Consider the following 23,502-nt stretch of genomic DNA (forward strand, 5'->3'; position numbering starts at 1 on the left):
ACACACACACACACACACACACACACACACACACACACACACACACACACACACACACACACACACACACACACACACAGCGATGATGCTAACCCATGAACCCACCGATGTCACCCGTTGCTTAGCAACCGGACACGCTGGGGTTAATAAGTTACCGGACTACTGTAACTACTACGGAGTGATAATAACAAAGACGTGAATCAGGCAATAAATCCAATTTCCTTGACAGCGGTAATGTTCGGTGTGCATTAAAGTACAGACGGAGTGGACCAATTGCGAACTACTGCAGCTGCTCCAAGTTAAACCCCAAACTAATCGGAATAAGTATTTATAGCGGACTACACCACCTATTCTATTCCGCATATAATTGTATTCCGAACCGATTGAGGCGTATATATAATGATACTTTTCTATTCCGATTGAGCTGTTCTTCCACATCTATGCGAATCAGATGTGTCCGCATGTAAACGCGGAGTTACATGCACACTCACTGACGGCCGCGTCGCCGTGCTGCGCCCGTGCTGCGCCTGCGCTGCCACCCCCCCCCCCGCGCACCACACATTGGTCCTTGGTCTGTGGGAAACACTGCTAGGACGTGCACTAGGACGTGCACTAGGAGGTACACTAGGACGTGGAGGTGCACTAGGAGGTGGAGGTGCACTAGGAGGTGCACCAGGAGGTGGAGGTGCACTAGGACGTGCACTAGGGCGTGCACTAGGAGGTGCACTAGGAGGTGCACTAGGACGTGCACTAGGACGTGCACTAGGACGTGCACTAGGACGTGCACTAGGAGGTACACTAGGAGGTGCACTAGGACGTGGAGGTGCACTAGGAGGTGCACTAGGACGTGGAGGTGCACTAGGACGTGCACTAGGAGGTACACTAGGACGTGCACTAGGAGGTACACTAGGACGTGCACTAGGAGGTACACTAGGAGGTGCACTAGGACGTGCACTAGGACGTGGAGGTGCACTAGGAGGTGCACTAGGACGTGGAGGTGCACCAGGAGGTGCACTAGGAGGTGGAGGAGGTGCACCAGGAGGTGCACCAGGAGGTGCACCAGGAGGTGCACCAGGAGGTGGAGGTGCACTAGGAGGTGCACCAGGAGGTGGAGGTGCACTAGGACGTGGAGGTGCACTAGGACGTGCCCTAGGAGGTGCACTAGGAGGTGGAGGTGCACTAGGAGGTGCACTAGGACATGGAGGTGCACTAGGAGGTGCACTAGGACGTGGAGGTGCACTAGGAGGTGCACCAGGAGGTGGAGGTGCACTAGGACGTGGAGGTGCACTAGGAGGTGCACCAGGAGGTGGAGGTGCACTAGGACGTGGAGGTGCACTAGGACGTGCCCTAGGAGGTGGAGGAGGTGCACTAGGAGGTGAGACCTTTCAGCGCCATCAGGCAGGCGTCCTGATTGGCCAGCGGGTCGCTCTTCCTCTGCAGGGAGGGGGTCCCTTCCGGGGCTGCGGGCTGGGCCTTGGAGCGGCGGGGGCCGGGCCGCCCCCCCAGAGACGCCAGAGAGCCCAGAGAGCCCGCGCCCGCCCGCAGCTGGGGAGGGAGGGAGGGAGGGTTAGCGGGGGAGGGGCCTGGAGGTGAAGGTCATAAGGCCCCGTTGGAGGTCATGACCTTGTGGAGAGGTCATGACTAGGGATGGGGATCAATAGTATTTATTGATATCGATACCATTTTCGATACTCCTTAACGATCCGAGTCTTTATCGATACTTTTCTATTAATTGGTGGAAATACGACGCTTTTTTACTGATAAAGAAAATATTTAGGAAATAAATAATTGTATTTTAAAATAAATATGTAATTCTTAATAAATGTCGACATCAGTAGTTTTAATTATATATACTAAAATGATTAGAGCACTATACAACTGTATTAGTAATACAGAAACATGAGTAATACAGTATTACTCATGTTTCTCACAAACTCATAAACTATATTTACCGTTTCTCTATGTGACATTTGAACGCATCATAACCTAACAGTCATTTACTTTTTAAGATAACTAGCTTGTATGCTACCGGTTACAACACCGATTTCACAATTGGATTACTATTTTTAACTGACGGGACTAGCGACAATTAGGGCTGGGCGATATGACGATATATATCTTGTGATGATATAAAAATGTCTATCGTTTCATATTATCCTCTATCGTTATATCGTCTTGTCGCAAATCACACTCTTTACGGTAATATTTTACGTCATTTGGACGACGCTTTACATTCTTCCACACGGCACATGAACGCAACACAAACAAACATGGAGAGTGAACGTGACAATTCTGAATAGGAGAAGGACTCCCACGACCAGCCAAGACAAAGTGAGCTCGTACCTAAAAGAGGGGCTACGAAATAAGTCTTTCCATGTCGTCACTTTATATAAACTACCGTAATTTTCGGACTTTTATAAGACGCGTCTTTTTTTTCTTATTTTTCAATTCTGCGTCTTATATAACGGTGCGGCAGAGGACAGCTGATTTGGAACGGAACAACAGCTGTTCGGTTTCACAGGGAAAAACTAAGGAACTTCAACCTACTTAGGCCTACTAATTAACTTTCAAAAGCTATTAAATCTTCAACAAAATATGCAGATATTGTCAAAATCGGTTCCAGGGAGTATATAGGGATTATTAATGTTTTTGATGGTGTTTTTTTCTGGAACGAGTATTCAAATATTTGCTCGCTAAAAGTATTTTAAGCCTGAAAGATGGCATTTGGGCCAGCCCTAATGGTAATTAAACATTGAAACACCTGTGGTTTATAGTCCAGTGCAGCTTATGTACACATCATTCAATTTAGCTGCTGCGGCTTATACTCCGGTGCTCCTTATAGTGTGGAAAATACGGTATTAAGTCATTGAATTTACAGAAAATGTGCTATATCGTGATATATATCGTTATCGGGATATGAATGACCTATATCGGGATATGATATTTTGGTCATATCGCCCAGCCCTAGCGACAATGTCTGTGTGCGATTACCGCTCGTACTTTGAGTGGATGATTAAGACGGGCCGTCTGTGGTGCGACAGGAGACGGAGGAGACAGTCGAAGGTACTGCATTTGGCCTTTATTTGATGCACAATGCTAATGTGCTTGGCCATTGAGGCTGTGTCCCCCCTTTACAATGAATGAGTTCCGTCCGTTCAGCCATCCTCGCGAGCAAAGTTAACCGCCAGACTTCACTTAACTTGTAATACATGTTTGCTTACAATTCCATTCAAAAACTTTGGTGGACACGCTGCAGTGATTGGATTGATTTGATTGAAATGCCGTGACGTGACTCACAGGACACAACATGACGTTACAGGACCTACGGGACAAAGAAAATAATAAATGAAGATAATCGACGGGACTCGATAGTGGTATCGATAAGCCCAAACGTTAATAATTTTCGGGTTTTGAAAAAAGTGGAACCGGGTCCTTGGTAGAACCGGGTTTTGATCCCCATCCCTAGTAATGAACCCATGGAGGTGAACGTCATTAGGCCCTAGTAGAGGTCGTGACCCCGTGGAGTTGAACGTCATTAGGCCCTAGAGGCAGTCATGCCCTCACGGAGAGGTCATGACCTCGTTGGAGAAGTCAGGGCCTCGTGGAGAGGTCATGACTTCTTGGAGGTGAAGGTCATTAGGCCCCATTAGAGGTTGTGACCTCTTGGAGGTGATGGCCATTAGGCCCTAGTAGAGGTTGTGACCTCGTTGAGGTGCACGTCATAAGGCCCTGGTAGAGGTCGTAACCTTGTTGAGAGGTCATGACCCCGTGGAGGTGAAGGTCATAAGGCCCTAGAGGTCGTGACCTCCTCACCTTGACCCCCTCGGCCCCGGGGCTGACGTCGCCCAGCAGGTGGCTGAAGAGCAGCTCAGAGTGGGTGGGGCTCCCCTGGAGGAGGCTGGCCGACGCTCCGCCCACCTGCACCCACAGCCCCAGGGTGGAGTAGAGCGCCACGCGGACGGAGCTGGTGGAGAAACAGACAGAACACCGTCAGAGAGCGGGTGGAGACACGGAGAGACCGAACAGCGTCAGAGAGCGGGTGGAGACACAGAGAACACCGTCAGAGAGCGGGTGGAGACACAGAGAACACCGTCAGAGAGCAGGTGGAGACACAGAGAACACCGTCAGAGAGCGGGTGGAGACACAGAACACCGTCAGAGAGCAGGTGGAGACACAGAGAACACCGTCAGAGAGCGGGTGGAGACACAGAGAGAGTCAGAACACCGTCAGAGAGCGGGTGGAGACACAGAGAGAGTCAGAACACCGTCAGAGAGCGGGGGAGACACACGGAGAGACAGAACACCGTCAGAGAGCGGGTGGAGACACAGAACACCGTCAGAGAGCGGGTGGAGACACAGAGAACACCGTCAGAGAGCGGGTGGAGACACAGAACACCGTCAGAGAGCGGGTGGAGACACAGAGAGTCAGAACACCGTCAGAGAGCGGGTGGAGACACACGGAGAGAGAACACCGTCAGAGAGCGGGTGGAGACACAGAGAGAGTCAGAACACCGTCAGAGAGCGGGTGGAGACACACGGAGAGACAGAACACCGTCAGAGAGCGGGTGGAGACACAGAGAGAGTCAGAACACCGTCAGAGAGCGGGTGGAGACACAGAGAGAGTCAGAACACCGTCAGAGAGCGGGTGGAGACACAGAGAACACCGTCAGAGAGCGGGTGGAGACACAGAGTCAGAACACCGTCAGAGAGCGGGTGGAGACACACGGAGAGAGAACACCGTCAGAGAGCGGGTGGAGACACAGAGAGAGTCAGAACACCGTCAGAGAGCGGGTGGAGACACAGAGAACACCGTCAGAGAGCGGGTGGAGACACAGAGAACACCGTCAGAGAGTGGGTGGAGACACACGGAGAGACAGAACACCGTCAGAGAGCGGGTGGAGACACGGAGAGACAGAACACCGTCAGAGAACGGGGGGGAGACACACGGAGAGACAGAACACCGTCAGAGAGCGGGTGGAGACACAGAGAACACCGTCAGAGAGCGGGTGGAGACACAGAGAACACCGTCAGAGAGCGGGTGGAGACACAGAGAACACCATCAGAGAGTGGGTGGAGACACACGGAGAGACAGAACACCGTCAGAGAGCGGGTGGAGACACAGAGAACACCGTCAGAGAGCGGGTGGAGACACAGAGAACACCGTCAGAGAGCGGGTGGAGACACAGAGAACACCGTCAGAGAGCGGGTGGAGACAGAGAGAGACAGAACACCGTCAGAGAGCGGGTGGAGACAGAGAGAGACAGAACACCGTCAGAGAGCGGGTGGAGACACAGAACACCGTCAGAGAGCGGGTGGAGACACACGGAGAGACAGAACACCGTCAGAGAGCGGGTGGAGACACACAGAGAGACAGAACACCGTCAGAGAACAGGTGGAGACACACGGAGAGACAGAACACCGTCAGAGAGCGGGTGGAGACACAGAGAACACCGTCAGAGAGCGGGTGGAGACACGGAGAGACAGAACACCGTCAGAGAACGGGGGGGAGACACACGGAGAGACAGAACACCGTCAGAGAGCGGGTGGAGACACAGAGAACACCGTCAGAGAGCGGGTGGAGACACAGAGAACACCGTCAGAGAGCGGGTGGAGACACAGAGAACACCATCAGAGAGTGGGTGGAGACACACGGAGAGACAGAACACCGTCAGAGAGCGGGTGGAGACACAGAGAACACCGTCAGAGAGCGGGTGGAGACACAGAGAACACCGTCAGAGAGCGGGTGGAGACACAGAGAACACCGTCAGAGAGCGGGTGGAGACAGAGAGAGACAGAACACCGTCAGAGAGCGGGTGGAGACAGAGAGAGACAGAACACCGTCAGAGAGCGGGTGGAGACACAGAACACCGTCAGAGAGCGGGTGGAGACACACGGAGAGACAGAACACCGTCAGAGAGCGGGTGGAGACACACAGAGAGACAGAACACCGTCAGAGAACAGGTGGAGACACACGGAGAGACAGAACACCGTCAGAGAGCGGGTGGAGACACAGAGAACACCGTCAGAGAGCGGGTGGAGACACACGGAGAGACAGAACACCGTCAGAGAGCGGGTGGAGACACGGAGAGACAGAACACCGTCAGAGAACGGGGGGAGACACACGGAGAGACAGAACACCGTCAGAGAGCGGGTGGAGACACAGAGAACACCGTCAGAGAGCGGGTGGAGACACAGAGAACACCGTCAGAGAGCGGGTGGAGACACAGAGAACACCGTCAGAGAGCGGGTGGAGACAGAGAGAGACAGAACACCGTCAGAGAGCGGGTGGAGACACACGGAGAGACAGAACACCGTCAGAGAGCGGGTGGAGACACAGAACACCGTCAGAGAGCGGGTGGAGACACACGGAGAGACAGAACACCGTCAGAGAGCGGGTGGAGACACACAGAGAGACAGAACACCGTCAGAGAGCGGGTGGAGACACAGAGAGAGACAGAACACCGTCAGAGAGCGGGTGGAGACACACGGAGAGAGAACACCAACACCAACAACACTCTGACCGGGTGGGGACATGGCCCCCTGGACTCTGACCGGGTGGGGACATGGCCCCCTGGTCTCTGACCGGGTGGGGGCCCTCTGGTCTCTGACCGGGTGGGGGCCCTCTGGTCTCTGACCGGGTGGGGACATGGCCCCCTGGTCTCTGACCGGGTGGGGACATGGCCCTCTGGTCTCTGACCGGGTGGGGACATGGCCCCCTGGTCTCTGACCGGGTGGGGACATGGCCCTCTGGTCTCTGACCGGGTGGGGACATGGCCCCCTGGTCTCTGACCGGGTGGGGACATGGCCCTCTGGTCTCTGACCGGGTGGGGACATGGCCCTCTGGTCTCTGACCGGGTGGGGACATGGCCCCCTGGTCTCTGACCGGGTGGGGACATGGCCCTCTGGTCTCTGACCGGGTGGGGGCCCTCTGGTCTCTGTCCGGGTGGGGACATGGCCCTCTGGTCTCTGACCGGGTGGGGGCCCTCTGGTCTCTGACCGGGTGGGGACATGGCCCCCTGGTCTCTTACCGGGTGGGGGCCCTCTGGTCTCTGGTACTTTGGGTTTTGTTCCAGGGGTTAAGGTAACTTGTTTACTGGTGTTGGTCAGTAGGACTAGGGGCGACCTCCTGGACCATCATAGACCAGAGGGGCGTCCCCCTGGACCATCGTAGACCAGAGAGTTAAGGACCGTACCTGAAGGCCTTCTGCTGCCCCCCGCTGGTCTCTGAAGCCGGGGTCCAGGCTGAGATGGTCTGGGAGAAGACCTTCTGCAACACGCCAGCATACTGGACCATCCCCCCCCTGACCCTGGAGCAGGAGTGAGAGGTATGAGGGAGTGAAGCTAGCGTTATGAAGGGGTGAAGCTAGTGATATAGAGGAGTGAAGCTATCAATATGAAGGAGTGAAGCTAGTGATATAGAGGAGTGAAGCTATCAATATGAGGGAGTGAAGCTAGTGATATAGAGGAGTGAAGCTATCAATATGAAGGAGTGAAGCTAGTGATATAGAGGAGTGAAGCTATCAATATGAAGGAGTGAAGCTAGTGATATAGAGGAGTGAAGCTAGTGATATAGAGGAGTGAAGCTATCAATATGAAGGAGTGAAGCTAGTGATATAGAGGAGTGAAGCTATCAATATGAAGGAGTGAAGCTAGTGATATAGAGGAGTGAAGCTATCAATATGAAGGAGTGAAGCTAGTGATATAGAGGAGTGAAGCTATCAATATGAGGGAGTGAAGCTAGTGATATAGCGGAGTGAAGCTATCAATATGAAGGAGTGAAGCTAGCGTTATGCAGGAGTGAAGCTAGCGATATAGAGGAGTGAAGCTATCAATATGAAGGAGTGAAGCTAGTGATATAGAGGAGTGAAGCTATCAATATGAAGGAGTGAAGCTATCGATATGAAGGAGTGAGGTTGGTGTTGTGAAGGAGTGAGGTTGGTGTCGTGAAGGAGTGAGGTTGGTGTCGTGAAGGAGTGAGGTTGGTGTAGTGAAGGAGTGAGGTTGGTGTCGTGAAGGAGTGAGGTTGGTGTCGTGAAGGAGTGAGGTTGGTGTCGTGAAGGAGTGAGGTTGGTGTCGTGAAGGAGTGAGGTTGGTGTCGTGAAGGAGTGAGGTTGGTGTCGTGAAGGAGTGAGGTTGGTGTCGTGAAGGAGTGAGGTTGGTGTCGTGAAGGAGTGAGGTTGGTGTCGTGAAGGAGTGAGGTTGGTGTCGTGAAGGAGTGAGGTTGGTGTCGTGAAGGAGTGAGGTTGGTGTCGTGAAGGAGTGAGGTTGGTGTCGTGAAGGAGTGAGGTTGGTGTCGTGAAGGAGTGAGGTTGGTGTCGTGAAGGAGTGAGGTTGGTGTCGTGAAGGAGTGAGGTTGGTGTCGTGAAGGAGTGAGGTTGGTGTCGTGAAGGAGTGAGGTTGGTGTCGTGAAGGAGTGAGGTTGGTGTCGTGAAGGAGTGAGGTTGGTGTCGTGAAGGAGTGAGGTTGGTGTTGTGAAGGAGTGAGGTTGGTGTTGTGAAGGAGTGAGGTTGGTGTCGTGAAGGAGTGAGGTTGGTGTCGTGAAGGAGTGAGGTTGGTGTCGTGAAGGAGTGAGGTTGGTGTTGTGAAGGAGTGAGGTTGGTGTTGTGAAGGAGTGAGGTTAGGGTTAGACTCACGCGGTGATGAGGGCTGATAGGACCGTCAGCGTGTTGCTGTGGACCGCAGGAAGAACCAGCAGCCGCATGCTGTCGTCCCCCCGCACACCCTGCAACACACACACACACAGCCCCCCGTCACACCCTGTAACACACACACACACACACACACACAGCCCCCCGTCACACCCTGTAACACACACACACACACACACACACACACACACACACACACACAGCCCCCCGTCACACCCTGTAACACACACACACACACTGTGGCATCCCGCCCCGTAAGCCTCGGCCCGGACCAGCCCGAGTGTTGGTCCTGGACGGCGTGTACCGCCGTCACCCAGCAGACGGCGACCGAGAGCAGCCCTTTCGCCTCCCCAATCAGGGTGATTGGGGGACACCTGGCCGAAAGCCGAGGAGGCAATATAAAAGGACTGACATTTGGGCAGACCAGGGAGGAGAGCGAGGAAGGAGGAAGCGCTCGGGTCTGAGCAGCTAGAGTCCCACGGAGGCCCTAGAGACCGCGAGTACCTTGTTTGTTGAAGCTGTCTGTAATAAATGCCTTGGATGGCTTTAACCCCCGCTAAACGTGTCCTTTATCCGTGGAAAATTTATCCGGCCCAATCGAGTACCGGGTTGCCACAACACACACACACACACACACACACACACCACCCCCCCCCCCCCCGTCACACCCTGTAACACACACACCCCGTCACACCCTGCAACACACACACACATACTCACGAGGCTCTTGGGGCCGACTGAGAGCGCGCGACACACCAGGTTCAGCAGCTGGCGGACCGGGACCACCACCGCACACTGGGGGTCCACACTGTGAACACATGAATAGAGGTCACCACCGCACACTGGGGGTCCACACTGTGAACACATGAATAGAGGTCACCACCTCACACTGGGGGTCCACACTGTGAACACATGAATAGAGGTCACCACCGCACACTGGGGGTCCACACTGTGAACACATGAATAGAGGTCACCACCGCACACTGGGGGTCCACACTGTGAACACATGAATAGAGGTCACCACCGCACACTGGGGGTCCACACTGTGAACACATGAATAGAGGTCACCACCACACACTGGGGGTCCACACTGTGAACACATGAATAGAGGTCACCACCGCACACTGGGGGTCCACACTGTGAACACATGAATAGAGGTCACCACCGCACACTGGGGGTCCACACTGTGAACACATGAATAGAGGTCACCACCGCACACTGGGGGTCCACTGTGAACACATGAATAGAGGTCACCACCGCACACTGGGGGTCCACACTGTGAACACATGAATAGAGGTCACCACCGCACACTGGGGGTCCACACTGTGAACACATGAATAGAGGTCACCACCGCACACTGGGGGTCCACACTGTGAACACATGAATAGAGGTCACCACCGCACACTGGGGGTCCACACTGTGAACACATGAATAGAGGTCACCACCGCACACTGGGGGTCCACACTGTGAACACATGAATAGAGGTCACCACCGCACACTGGGGGTCCACACTGTGAACACATGAATAGAGGTCACCACCGCACACTGGGGGTCCACACTGTGAACACATGAATAGAGGTCACCACCGCACACTGGGGGTCCACTGTGAACACATGAATAGAGGTCACCACCGCACACTGGGGGTCCACACTGTGAACACATGAATAGAGGTCACCACCGCACACTGGGGGTCCACACTGTGAACACATGAATAGAGGTCATCAGGCGTACCTCAGGGTGTGGGGGGGGGTACCTCAGGGTGTGCTGGAGGGGGGGGGGGGTACCTCAGGGTGTGGGGGGGGGTACCTCAGGGTGTGGGGGGGTACCTCAGGGTGTGCTGGAGGGGGGGGGGGGGGTACCTCAGGGTGTGGGGGGGTACCTCAGGGTGTGCTGGAGGGCCAGGCAGGCCGCCCGGTAGCGGTGTTGGAGCTCCAGCAGCAGCAGCGGGTCGGCCTCGTCCAGAGCAGGGAAGGACAGCTCCACGCCCAGGCCCTCGTACGAGACGGTCCCCTCTGAGGAGGAGTCAGGGAGAGGGAGTCAGGGAGAGGGGGAGGAGGAGGAGGGAGTCAGGGAGAGGGGGAGGAGGAGGAGGGAGTCAGGGAGAGGGGGAGGAGGAGGAGGAGGGAGTCAGGGAGAGGAGGAGGAGGAGGGAGAGGAGGAGGAGGAGGAGGGAGTCAGGGAGAGGAGGAGGAGGAGGGAGAGGAGGAGGAGGAGGAGGGAGTCAGGGAGAGGAGGAGGAGGAGGGAGAGGAGGAGGGAGTCAGGGAGAGGAGGAGGAGGAGGGAGTCAGGGAGAGGAGGAGGAGGAGGGAGTCAGGGAGAGGAGGAGGAGGAGGGAGTCAGGGAGAGGAGGAGGAGGGAGTCAGGGAGAGGAGGAGGAGGAGGGAGTCAGGGAGAGGAGGAGGAGGAGGGAGTCAGGGAGAGGAGGAGGAGGAGGGAGAGGAGGAGGAGGAGGGAGAGGAGGAGGAGGAGGGAGAGGAGGAGGGAGTCAGGGAGAGGAGGAAGAGGGAGTCAGGGAGAGGAGGAGGAGGAGGGAGAGGAGGAGGAGGAGGGAGAGGAGGAGGGAGTCAGGGAGAGGAGGAGGAAGTCAGGGAGAGGAGGAGGAGGAGGAGGGAGAGGAGGAGGGAGAGGAGGAGGAGGAGGAGGGAGAGGAGGAGGAGGGAGAGGAGGAGGGAGAGGAGGAGGAGGGAGTCAGGGAGAGGAGGAGGGAGTCAGGGAGAGGAGGAGGAGGAGGAGGGAGTCAGGGAGAGGAGGAGGGAGTCAGGGAGAGGAGGAGGAGGAGGAGGGAGTCAGGGAGAGGAGGAGGAGGGAGTCAGGGAGAGGAGGAGGGAGTCAGGGAGAGGAGGAGGGAGAGGGAGAGGAGGAGGAGGGAGTCAGGGAGAGGAGGAGGAGGGAGTCAGGGAGAGGAGGAGGAGGGAGTCAGGGAGAGGAGGAGGAGGGAGTCAGGGAGAGGAGGAGGAGGAGGGAGAGGAGGAGGAGGGAGTCAGGGAGAGGAGGAGGAGGAGGGAGAGGGAGTCAGGGAGAGGAGGAGGAGGAGGAGGGAGTCAGGGAGAGGAGGAGGAGGAGGAGGGAGAGGAGGAGGAGGAGGAGGGAGAGGAGGAGGAGGGAGTCAGGGAGAGGGGGAGGAGGAGGAGGAGGGAGTCAGGGAGAGGAGGAGGGAGTCAGGGAGAGGAGGATGGAGTCAGGGAGAGGAGGAGGGAGAGGAGGAGGGAGTCAGGGAGAGGAGGAGGGAGAGGAGGAGGGAGTCAGGGAGAGGAGGAGGGAGAGGGAGTCAGGGAGAGGAGGAGGGAGAGGAGGAGGGAGTCAGGGAGAGGAGAGGGAGGGAGAGGGGGAGGGAGTCAGGGAGAGGAGGAGGAGGAGGGAGTCAGGGAGAGGAGGAGGAGGAGGGAGTCAGGGAGAGGAGGAGGAGGAGGGAGAGGAGGGAGTCAGGGAGAGGAGGAGGAGGAGGGAGAGGAGGGAGTCAGGGAGAGGAGGAGGAGGAGGAGGGAGTCAGGGAGAGGAGGAGGAGGAGGGAGAGGAGGAGGAGGGAGTCAGGGAGAGGGGGAGGAGGAGGGAGTCAGGGAGAGGAGGAGGGAGTCAGGGAGAGGAGGAGGGAGTCAGGGAGAGGAGGAGGGAGAGGAGGAGGGAGTCAGGGAGAGGAGGAGGAAGAGGAGGAGGGAGTCAGGGAGAGGAGAGGGAGGGAGAGGGGGAGGGAGTCAGGGAGAGGAGGAGGGAGTCAGGGAGAGGAGGAGGAGGAGGAGGAGGAGGAGGGAGAGGAGGAGGAGGGAGAGGAGGAGGGAGTCAGGGAGAGGAGGAGGAGGAGGGAGAGGAGGAGGGAGTCAGGGAGAGGAGGAGGAGGAGGGAGTCAGGGAGAGGAGGAGGAGGAGGGAGTCAGGGAGAGGAGGAGGAGGGAGTCAGGGAGAGGAGGAGGAGGAGGGAGAGGAGGAGGAGGGAGAGGAGGAGGAGGGAGTCAGGGAGAGGAGGAGGGAGAGGGAGAGGAGGAGGAGGAGGGAGAGGAGGAGGAGGAGGAGGAGGGAGAGGAGGAGGAGGAGGAGGAGGAGGGAGAGGAGGAGGAGGAGGAGGAGGAGGGAGTCAGGGAGAGGAGGAGGGAGTCAGGGAGAGGAGGAGGGAGTCAGGGAGAGGAGGAGGGAGTCAGGGAGAGGAGGAGGAGGAGGAGGAGGGAGTCAGGGAGAGGAGGAGGGAGTCAGGGAGAGGAGGAGGGAGTCAGGCAGAGGGGGAGGAGGGAGTCAGGCAGAGGGGGAGACCCTCCAGCAGGAGATCCGGAGCCTTTAGAAGAGGCTTCAGGGCGACCAATAACAGGTCTGGACCCCAGCAGGCTGGCCCATTCAACCCACGGTATCGACCAATCACCACACTGTGTTCTAATGCCGCTTTTCCACCGCACATGTAGCTCGACTCGACACGACACGACTCGACACGGTAGCAGCACGGGTCCTTTTCCACCGCAAATAGTACCTCCTGGACGTGGGCGGGGTCGGCTGCGCGAAAGGGCCGTGACGTATTTTTGTACGCGACGCAAACAACACCTACGCAACCCACACATGGACAGAACCCACGTAACAACAATGGAGGACATCGATGCGATGGTATTCGTGTTCGTATTATTAGCTGGCATGTTGAAGAAGTGGAATATGTTGGCTGCGGCGCTGCTATGGCTGTTACCAGCATGGTTGCCATGTCGCTCTCGTGACTTCGTCACACTCTGGCCAATCAGTGGCCGGCCGTCTGCCGACGTCACCTTTTAGCATCGGCTCAGCCGCTTGGAACCTAGAGCGAGGCGGGTACTAGAAAAAGCAGCCACTTCAGGTACCAGATACCATGTTTTCGCGGTGGAAACGCAAAAAAGGCGAGCTGAGTCGAGTCGAGTCGAGCTGGTACCATGCAGTGGAAAAGCGGCATAAGATACTTCCTTCACTGGACGTCACACAGACCACACCTGCTTCAGCGCCTTGGTAGATCTGAGCCAGCGTGCTATTGGCCGAGGCCAGCAGGCAGTGGAGCTGATTGGCCCAGGCCTCGGCTCTGCTGGTCCCCACCCCTCGCTCCAGAGCCCCTCCGAGGCAGGGGAGCCGGCCGTAGCACCGGCACGCCATCTGGTGGACACCTCACGTTATTACAGCATTACATTAAGACAGGCCATCTGGTGGACACCTCACGTTATTACAGCATTACATTAAGACAGGCCATCTGGTGGACACCTCACGTTATTACAGCATTACATTAAGACAGGCCATCTGGTGGACACCTCACGTTATTACAGCATTACATTAAGACAGGCCATCTGGTGGACACCTCACGTTATTACAGCATTACATTAAGACAGGCCATCTGGTGGACACCTCACGTTATTACAGCATTACATTAAGACAGGCCATCTGGTGGACACCTCACGTTATTACAGCATTACATTAAGACAGGCCATCTTGTAAAGCTTATAACAAACAGCTTTCAAACATGAAGCAGCCCTGGGGGGGACTCACCTCCTGTGTAGCTGGGTTAGGGTTAGGGTTAGGGTTAGGGTTGGGGGGGGACTCACCTCCTGTGTAGCTGGGTTAGGGTTAGGGTTAGGGTTAGGGTTGGGGGGGGACTCACCTCCTGTGTTGCTGGGTCGCTGCTGGTGATCCTAGCCAAGAAAAAGGCTGCCAGTTTGTCCTGTGAGAGCATGAAGATAGCAGTGAGACAGGCTGTGGAGACAGACAGACAGGCTGTGGAGACAGACAGACAGACAGGCTGTGGAGACAGACAGACAGACAGGCTGTGCAGACAGACAGGCTGTGGAGGAGACAGACAGACAGGCTGTGGAGGAGACAGACAGACAGGCTGTGGAGACAGACAGACAGACAGGCTGTGCAGACAGACAGACAGGCTGTGGAGGAGAGCAGACAGACAGACGGACAGGCTGTGGAGACAGACAGACAGACAGGCTGTGGAGGACAGACAGACAGGCTGTGGAGGAGACACAGACAGGCTGTGGAGACAGACAGACAGACAGGCTGTGGAGACAGACAGACAGACAGGCTGTGGAGGAGACAGACAGACAGGCTGTGGAGGAGAGCAGACAGACAGGCTGTGGAGACAGACAGACAGACAGGCTGTGGAGACAGACAGACAGACAGGCTGTGGAGACAGACAGACAGGCTGTGGAGACAGACAGACAGGCTGTGAGGGGGTCCTGAGCGTGTCTTACCCTCAGCGAGCCACAGGCTCGTGGGTAGTGGGTCATGCAGGCAGCAATCCCCTCCAGAGCAGTCAGCTCACACTGGGGACACCAGGAGACGTTACCGTGACAACACAGCATCCAGCAGCGGGGACGTCACCATGACAACACAGCATACATACACACACACACACACACCATTAGGATGCTTGCCACTGCCAGCACATCGACTGTCCTTAAGGTTTCTTCTTTATTCCCTCCGCTCGTTCTTTGTGCAGCCAGCTGCTCCTGCATTGCTTCTCTGACACTTCCAACTACTTCAGACATCATAACTTGGTAATTGTTCGAATTTAACCTTCGTTCAAACCATTTAACAAATCAACACACTTGTATCTTCAATAATCTGAAAAACTAATCTAGATTATCGTTATACTCTGTTCAGAATCACAGTTTAAGTTCCACAGCGGCTTGTATCAATTGGTCTCCTTGGTTCACTGAGGGTGGAGCGCGAGCGTGCAGGCACTGGTGGTGTAGGGGTGGTGGTGGTGTAGGGTGGTGGTGCTGCTGTAGGGTGGTGGTGATGTAGGGTGGTGGTGGTGGTGGTGTAGGGTGGTGGTGGTGGTGTAGGGTGGTGGTGGTGGTGGTGTAGGGTGGTGGTGTAGGGTGGTGCTGTAGGGTGGTGCTATAGGGTGTGGCTGTAGGGTGGTGCTGTAGGGGTGGTGTTGGTGTAGGGTGGTGGTGTAGGGTGGTGCTGTAGGGTGGTGCTATAGGGTGTGGCTGTAGGGTGGTGCTGTAGGGGTGGTGGTGGTGTAGGGTGGTGCTGTAGGGTGGTGGTGGTGTAGGGTGGTGCTGTAGGGTGTGGCTGTAGGGTGGTGGTGGTGTAGGGTGGTGCTGTAGGGTGGTGGTGGTGTAGGGTGGTGCTGTAGGGTGGTGCTGTAGGGTGTGGCTGTAGGGTGGTGGTGGTGTAGGGTGGTGCTGTAGGGTGTGGCTGTAGGGTGTGGTGGTGTAGGGTGGTGGTGTAGGGTGGTGCTGTAGGGGTGGTGGTGCTGTAGGGTGGTGCTGTAGGGTGGTGGTGTAGGGTGTGGCTGTAGGGTGGTGCTGTAGGGTGGTACTGTAGTAGGGTGGTGCTGGAGGGTGGTGCTATAGGGTGTGGCTGTAGGGTGGTGCTGGAGGGTGGTGCTGGAGGGTGGTGCTGGAGGGTGGTGCTGTAGGGGGGAGGTGTAGTAGGGTGGTGGTGGTGTAGGGTGGTGGTGTAGGGTGCTGGAGGGTGGTGCTGTAGGGTGGTGCTGTAGGGTGGTGGTGCTATAGGGTGTGGCTGTAGGGTGGTGCTGTAGGGTGGTGGTGTAGTAGGGTAGTGCTGGAGGGTGGTGCTATAGGGTGGTGCTGTAGGGTGGTGGTGCTATAGGGTGTGGCTGTAGGGTGGTGCTGTAGGGTGGTGCTGGAGGGGGGAGGTGTAGTAGGGTGGTGGTGGTGTAGGGTGGTGCTGTAGGGGGGAGGTGTAATAGGGTGGTGCTATAGGGTGTGGCTGTAGGGTGGTGGTGGTGTAGGGTGGTGCTGTAGGGGTGGTGCTGTAGGGTGGTGCTGTAGGGTGGTGCTGTAGGGTGTGGCTGTAGGGTGGTGCTGTAGGGTGGTGCTGTAGGGTGGTGTTGGAGGGTGGTGGTGTAGTAGGGTAGTGCTGGAGGGTGGTGCTATAGGGTGGTGCTATAGGGTGGTGCTATAGGGTGGTGCTGTAGGGTGGAGGTGTAGTAGGGTGGTGGTGCTGTAGGGTGGAGGTGTAGTAGGGTGGTGGTGGTGTAGGGTGGTGGTGTAGTAGGGTGGTGCTGTAGGGTGGTGCTATAGGGTGGTGCTGTAGGGGGGAGGTGTAGTAGGGTGGTGGTGGTGTAGGGTGGTGGTGTAGGGTGCTATAGGGTGGTGGTGTAGGGTGGTGGTGTAGTAGGGTGGTGCTGTAGGGTGGTGGTGTAGGGTGGTGCTGTAGGGGGGAGGTGTAGTAGGGTGGTGGTGGTGTAGGGTGGTGGTGTAGGGTGCTGGAGGGTGGTGCTGTAGGGTGGTGGTGTAGTAGGGTAGTGCTGGAGGGTGGTGCTGTAGGGGGGAGGTGTAGGGTGGTGCTGTAGGGTGGTGCTGGAGGGGGGAGGTGTAGTAGGGTAGTGCTGGAGGGTGGTGCTATAGGGTGTGGCTGTAGGGTGGTGGTGTAGGGTGGTGGTGTAGTAGGGTGGTGGTGTAGTAGGGTAGTGCTGGAGGGTGGTGCTGTAGGGTGGTGCTGTAGGGTGGTGGTGTAGTAGGGTGGTGCTGTAGGGGGGAGGTGTAGTAGGGTGGTGCTGTAGGGTGGTGCTGTAGGGTGGTGCTATAGGGTGTGGCTGTAGGGTGGTGCTGTAGGGTGGTGCTGTAGGGGGGAGGTGTAGTAGGGTGGTGCTGTAGGGTGGTGCTGTAGGGTGGTGCTATAGGGTGTGGCTGTAGGGTGGTGGTGTAGGGTGGTGCTATTGGGTGTGGCTGTAGGGTGGTGGTGTAGGGTGGTGCTGTAGGGGGGAGGTGTAGTAGGGTGGTGCTGTAGGGTGGTGCTGTAGGGTGGTGCTGTAGGGTGGTGCTATAGGGTGTGGCTGTAGGGTGGTGGTGTAGGGTGGTGCTGTAGGGGGGAGGTGTAGTAGGGTGGTGCTATAGGGTGGTGCTATAGGGTGGTGCTGTAGGGTGGTGGTGCTATAGGGTGGTGCTGTAGGGGGGAGGTGTAGTAGGGTGGTGCTATAGGGTGGTGCTATAGGGTGGTGCTGTAGGGTGGTGGTGCTATAGGGTGGTGCTGTAGGGTGGTGGTGCTATAGGGTGGTGCTATAGGGTGGTGCTGTAGGGGGGTGCTGTAGGGGGGAGGTGTAGGGGGGAGGTGTAGTAGGGTGGTGCTATAGGGTGGTGCTGTAGGGTGGTGCTGGAGGGTGGTGCTGGAGGGTGCAGGGTACCTCAGCCTGCAGCCCCAGCAGGGAGGTCAGCAGCCCCAGCAGCCAGGTGAGCCCCACCTCGCGGGCCAGCTCGGGCAGCATGGAGGAGTACTGCAGCAGGTCGGCCAGGACGCCCACCGCCAGGCGAGCCGTGGGCCCTGGGGCCGGGGCCTGGAGAGAGGGGGGGGTCAGGGCCTCAGAGTGGGGGGGGGGGGGAGTCAGGGCCTCAGAGTGGGGGGGGGGGGTCAGGGCCTCAGAGTGGGGGGGGGGGGGTCAGGGCCTCAGAGTGGGGGGGGGGGGGGGGGTCAGGGCCTCAGAGTGGGGGGGGGGGGGGGGGGCAGGGCCTCAGAGTGGGGGGGGGCAGGGCATCAGAGTGGGGGGGGGGGGGAGTCAGGGCCTTAGAGTGGGGGGGGGGGGGGGTCAGGGCCTCAGAGTGGGGGGGGGGGGGGTCAGGGCCTCAGAGTGGGGAGGGGGTCAGGGCCTCAGAGTGGGGGGGGGGGGGGTCAGGGCCTCAGAGTGGGGAGGGGGGGGGGGTCAGGGCCTCAGAGTGGGGAGGGGGGGGGGGTCAGGGCCTCAGAGTGGGGGAGGGGGGGGGGTCAGGGCCTCAGAGTGGGGAGGGGGGGTCAGGGTCTCAGAGTGGGGGGGGGGGCCTCAGAGTGTGTGTGGGGGGGGGGGGCTCTTAGGCCCTCAGAGTGGGGGGGGGGCTATTAGGTCCTCAGATTGGGGGGGGGCTCTCTTACGCTACGGCTACACCAGACGCAGAAATTCTGCCGTGCGGAAATAGAACGTTCACCAAGCGGAAATTTTTAATTAACCGGCTACACTGGACGCGTTAAAAATGGCTCCTTTATCTTTTTTGATCTCTGTGTTTATATATTTTATAAACCACAGTTCATCGGCACCAGTTCATCTGGATCAGAGTAACATGGGTAAGTATTAAGTCTACAGCAACCCGTAAATCAAACTACATTCGTATAACGTTAAATTTGAGCTAGACATAGTTACCAAGCAACCATCAACGGACATAAACCATAAACCATAAACCATTGATACAAAGTTACATTGGTAAGTGACCAACTAACTAATTTGATACAAACCAACTAGTTGCAAATGAAATAGCTAGGGTTACCAGCTTCCACGTCAAAGATCAATATAATATTAGTCTGACTAAGTAGGTTTGATATATAGCAAGTTATGTAAAACTTCGGTATTGCAGACAGGCTAGTTGCAGACATATTAGCATAGATGAAAAGCTGTGAATAATCTAACCTCTACAGAGTTGTTTTAAACGTATGTTTGTGTGATACTAACTAACTGATTAATTCGTTAATGACAGACAGGCTAGTTGCAGATAGTCTAGCATAGATGACAGATGTGCAATCTAACCACAAGAGAGTTGTTTTACAGTGCCTACAGTGAATAGGAGGAAGGCACTTGCCTTACTTGTTATCCTCCAAAGGATTAAAAAGAGGAAACGGACCTGCGTGACTGCAATCAACCAGCGCAGGCGACAGCAAGGGGTATTTTACAACCTGGCGGAGGAGTTGCGTTTTAACGCTGCAACCCATCGATCGTATTTTCGTATGACACCAACGCAGATGGACCACATCCTGTCAGTGATTGGTGCAGATCTCCATCGACAGGACACCAATGACATCTTATTGATTTATTACCACACTCTATGTTAAAAGGCCCACGCAAACCTCGCGGAAAATAATAAAAATAGAAACCAGTCTATGTCTTAATTTTCCGCGCGGAAATGTCGCCGTGGTACATTCAGTTTCAGCGTCTGGTGTAGCCACTCTCATTGCTTTCAACGGTTTCGAATTCTGCTGCGTTCACAACGCGTCCGCAAAGCAATATTTCGGCGTCTGGTGTAGCCACGGCCTTAGGTCCTCAGACTGGGGGGGGGGGCTCACTTAGGTCCTCAGACTGGGGGGGGGGCTCTGTAAGGTCCTCAGACTGGGGGGGGCTCTCTTAGGTCCTCAGACTGGGGGGGGGGGGGGGGGCTCTGTAAGGTCCTCAGACTGGGGGGGGGGGCTCTGTAAGGTCCTCAGACTGGGGGGGGGGGGCTCTGTAAGGTCCTCAGACTGGGGGGGGCTCTGTAAGGTCCTCAGACTGGGGGGGGGGGGCTCTCTTAGGTCCTCAGACTGGGGGGGGGGGGGCTCACTTAGGTCCTCAGACTGGGGGGGGGGCTCACTTAGGTCCTCAGACTGGGGGGGGGCTCTGTAAGGTCCTCAGACTTTAAGGTCCTCAGACTGGGGGGGGGGGCTCTCTTAGGTCCTCAGACTGGGGGGGGGGGGCTCTCTTAGGTCCTCAGACTGGGGGGGCTCTCTTAGGTCCTCAGACTGGGGGGGGGGGGCTCTGTAAGGTCCTCAGACTGTAAGGTCCTCAGACTGGGGGGGGGGCTCTCTTAGGTCCTCAGACTGGGGGGGGGGGCTCTCTTAGGTCCTCAGACTGGGGGGGGGGGGGCTCTCTTAGGTCCTCAGACTGGGGGGGGGGGCTCTCTTAGGTCCTCAGACTGGGGGAGTTCTCAAATGAACTACATCACTACAACATATTTACTACACTTTTATCAATAAGCTTCCATTCATAAGTAAATCACAATATGCTATAAAATACAGACTTACCTGAATGACCTGTTGTAGCGAACGCAACCAAGACAGGCAATGCTGTTGGAAGACTTCAGTAGAGCTGTCCTTGACCAGCACAGAGAGTACACACAGACCATCAAACCTGAGAGAGAGAGAGAGCGAGAGAGACACAGACAGGCAGAGAAGTGTTGGGTGAATGTATTTGTCAGATGTGTCAGCCTGGGACACAGAGAGGTGAATAACTCTTACTTGGTCTTGGAGGTGGACAGTTTTGCGTTGGAGCAGCCCACCAGTCCAGCCACGCCACTGGAGCCCTGAGGACCACCACAGACAACAGCTCATCACACAGCCAACATGTTCCTCAACATGTCCCCCTGTTAGGTATCCAATGCCGTTTCTGATTCACAAATATAATAAAGGAGCCCATGCTTTAAGGGGATCCGATATCAATACAGCATCTTCTGTTTGCAAACAAGCTCCTTTATTCGACATAAGGGAGCGCTCCTCAGTGTGACGCGGTTTGGGGGCTGTCTTGGGGTTAGCGCCCCCTGCTGGACGGTCTATGGAGTCACTAGGGGGCTGCATGTTATCCCAGTACCGGGACCTGTGTGAATAGTTTTGCTGTGTGGTTACCTTGAGGACCACACCACCAAAGGACATCAAATAGGATTCATCTGACATGTACAACGTTTGAGCTATGCTAAATGCACGTGTACCGCTGAAGGTACATGTGGCTGAAGGAGGATCCGGAATGGAAGCGTTATCCCGGTTATAGCGACGCCACCTCCTGTTTATTTTATGAACTGTACACCCGTTGACAGTCACTGACAACGAGAACAATAAGCGAAGACAAGGAAAATAAATATGTATTTTCTAAGGAAAGGACTAGTCAAAGCAACAATCAAAACATTTAACAGAAGAGTTATTCTTCCATCAGAAGTCCCGGCCTCTCTCTCGCCAGTAACGCTTAGTTTGAGCATCCCGTTCCAAAGAGAAGGGACGAGCTTGGACATCAACCCGAGCCCGTTTACCTGGGTCGGGACGACCCCATGTTCTCGGTAGTTCGCCAATAGAGCAGGTAAACAATGCGGCCGCTGTTCCTTCAGGACGGACTCCAGACACTCCGTAAGTCGCATGTTAGTCGGAACGTGTAGCCAAGCCGACGTCGCCATGTTGCTATCCACAGCTTTTCTTCCTCGTCCCTCTCGCTGCGGCTGAAGGAGGCGCCGCCTGACCGGTCCTGCCCCCTGCTGGAAGAGGTGGTTTCGTCCTTCATCCTGACGTCACAAGAAGGCGACATTCCGTACTGGTCGTTGGTTGTAGTACGCATGCGCTTCTTCCCCTCCCGTTGAAGGAGTATTATTGTTTATCTTGTTGGTGTCTGAAGACCGTAACGCCGTGGGTTCCTTGCCTTTTCAATATGCTGTTGTGATTATATGATGCGATCAGCCGCCACAGAAAGGTCTTTGGTAAAAAAGAGAAATAAGAAGAACGTGAAATAGTAAAGTGAGATAAGCAGTGATGGCCAACGAGCGTCTCCGTGCCCTGGAGGAGGTGGAGAAGGAGGTCGGGGTGGTCCTGCAGTGCGCAGGTAGGACCAGACCTAGGTCCCTCTAGTACCGACCAGACCAGGACAGACCCTGTAGTAGGACCACACCGGACCCTAGACCTCTAGTAGCGATGAGTACAGACTGTACCGCCGGGCTTCGTGTGTTTTGCCCCAGAGAATGAGTCCGGTGTTTCTCAGCTGATGGTCGCGGTGTAATATGAGATGTTATGATCCACTGGTAGGACAGAAGACGATAGAACCATCATGTTTAAACCCGTTTGTCAGAGCAGAACGATATTAAAGGTTGATATATTGAAGAGGTTAGGGTTACAGTCTGTGAAGAGCCAGCGTGCAGTGAAGGCTGGAGCGGTGTTTAACTCCTTCATGTCCGCCAGGTAACGTCCTGCTGGAGCTCTCCAAAGACAAGCACAACGCCAGCTTCCTGGACCGACAGCTCGCCCAGTTCCTGAGCTCAGTGAACCGCATCGAGAGCGAGCTGAGCGGCCAGATCCGCTACCTCACACAGGTAGGAGCTGCCTGGTCCCGGGGGGGGGGGTCCACCGGGGGGGGTCGGCTCATCCTGTAACCCTCTGTTGACCTCAGGTGGCGACGGGCCAGCCTCACGAGGGCTCCACCTACTCGGCCCGGAAGGACTGCCAGATGGCGCTGAACCGGGCAGAGTACGCCAAGGTGAAGCTGGGCGAGCTGGGGCGGACCTGCGAGCTGATCCTGGACCAGCCGCTGTAGGGCCGCCCCCAGGACGTCCTACGAGCTGATCCTGGACCAGCCGCTGTAGGCCCGCCCCCAGGACGTCCTACGAGCTGATCCTGGACCAGCCGCTGTAGGCCCGCCCCCAGGATGTCCGACGAGCTGATCCTGGACCAGCCGCTGTAGGGCCGCCCCCAGGACGTCCTACGAGCTGATCCTGGACCAGCCGCTGTAGGGCCGCCCCCAGGACGTCCTACGAGCTGATCCTGGACCAGCCGCTGTAGGCCCGCCCCCAGGATGTCCGACGAGCTGATCCTGGACCAGCCGCTGTAGGCCCGCCCCCAGGACGTCCTACGAGCTGATCCTGGACCAGCCGCTGTAGGCCCGCCCCCAGGACCTCCTGGCAGCTGATCCTGGACCAGCCGCTGTAGGCCCGCCCCCAGGATGTCAGACGAGCTGATCCTGGACCAGCCGCTGTAGGCCCGCCCCCAGGACCTCCTGGCAGCTGATCCTGGACCAGCCGCTGTAGGCCCGCCCCCAGGACATCCTACAAGCTGATCCTGGACCAGCCGCTGTAGGTCCGCCCCCAGGACCTCCTGGCAGCTGATCCTGGACCAGCCGCTGTAGGCCCGCCCCCAGGACATCCTACAAGCTGATCCTGGACCAGCCGCTGTAGGCCCGCCCCCAGGACCTCCTACGAGCTGAAGACATCATGTCCCCTTGTTGCTTTTATCTTATTGCTTACATTTGTTAGTTTTGCATTTTACGTCATAATTTTGTATGAACTGTCAGAATGTTTACGGGTTACAATGGAAAGCAGACAAACCGCCTTTAATTAAAAGATCAAGCATCACACATTGATTGACGTCTAACTCTGAACTTGTCGACCTCCCTTGCAGTGACACGAGCGTCTCCTCTCCGGGTTAAT

At 56.4% G+C, this 23,502-nt stretch overlaps 2 protein-coding genes across 2 annotated transcripts in view; one reads left to right on the top strand and one right to left on the bottom strand.

The window, feature by feature from the left end:
- Positions 1-21,551, bottom strand: part of pelp1 (proline, glutamate and leucine rich protein 1) — a 34,119-nt gene extending 12,568 nt beyond the window's left edge. The window contains exons 1-13 of the mRNA XM_060035705.1: positions 21,349-21,551; positions 20,567-20,631; positions 20,354-20,459; positions 17,745-17,894; positions 14,833-14,904; positions 14,238-14,297; positions 13,582-13,738; positions 10,527-10,659; positions 9,368-9,455; positions 8,633-8,721; positions 7,193-7,306; positions 3,814-3,964; positions 1,383-1,545 (exon numbers count right to left, since the gene is read on the bottom strand). Coding sequence (XP_059891688.1) covers positions 1,383-1,545; positions 3,814-3,964; positions 7,193-7,306; positions 8,633-8,721; positions 9,368-9,455; positions 10,527-10,659; positions 13,582-13,738; positions 14,238-14,297; positions 14,833-14,904; positions 17,745-17,894; positions 20,354-20,459; positions 20,567-20,631; positions 21,349-21,489 — 1,489 coding nt within the window. The 5' untranslated portion in view covers positions 21,490-21,551. The remainder of the gene's footprint in view (positions 1-1,382; positions 1,546-3,813; positions 3,965-7,192; positions 7,307-8,632; positions 8,722-9,367; positions 9,456-10,526; positions 10,660-13,581; positions 13,739-14,237; positions 14,298-14,832; positions 14,905-17,744; positions 17,895-20,353; positions 20,460-20,566; positions 20,632-21,348) is intronic.
- A 97-nt stretch (positions 21,552-21,648) lies between these two features.
- Positions 21,649-23,435, top strand: med11 (mediator complex subunit 11). Its single transcript, XM_060035707.1, has 3 exons — positions 21,649-21,908; positions 22,262-22,392; positions 22,470-23,435. Exons 1-3 carry the CDS (start codon positions 21,839-21,841, stop codon positions 22,611-22,613), a joined length of 345 nt encoding a protein of 114 aa, XP_059891690.1. The 5' UTR covers positions 21,649-21,838; the 3' UTR covers positions 22,614-23,435.
- The last annotated feature ends 67 nt before the right edge of the window (positions 23,436-23,502 follow it).

Source organism: Gadus macrocephalus, chromosome 17, assembly GCF_031168955.1.
Source record: "Gadus macrocephalus chromosome 17, ASM3116895v1".
NCBI classification, from domain to species: Eukaryota; Metazoa; Chordata; class Actinopteri; order Gadiformes; family Gadidae; genus Gadus; species Gadus macrocephalus.

Bases quoted from the DNA above. Each gene is read 5' to 3' on its own strand.
- med11 (XM_060035707.1), top strand. From the start codon at position 21,839: ATGGCCAACGAGCGTCTCCGTGCCCTGGAGGAGGTGGAGAAGGAGGTC. The intron at 21,909-22,261 runs GTAGGACCAGAC...CATGTCCGCCAG, and splicing joins GGTGGTCCTGCAGTGCGCAG to GTAACGTCCTGCTGGAGCTC. The intron at 22,393-22,469 runs GTAGGAGCTGCC...TGTTGACCTCAG, and splicing joins AGATCCGCTACCTCACACAG to GTGGCGACGGGCCAGCCTCA.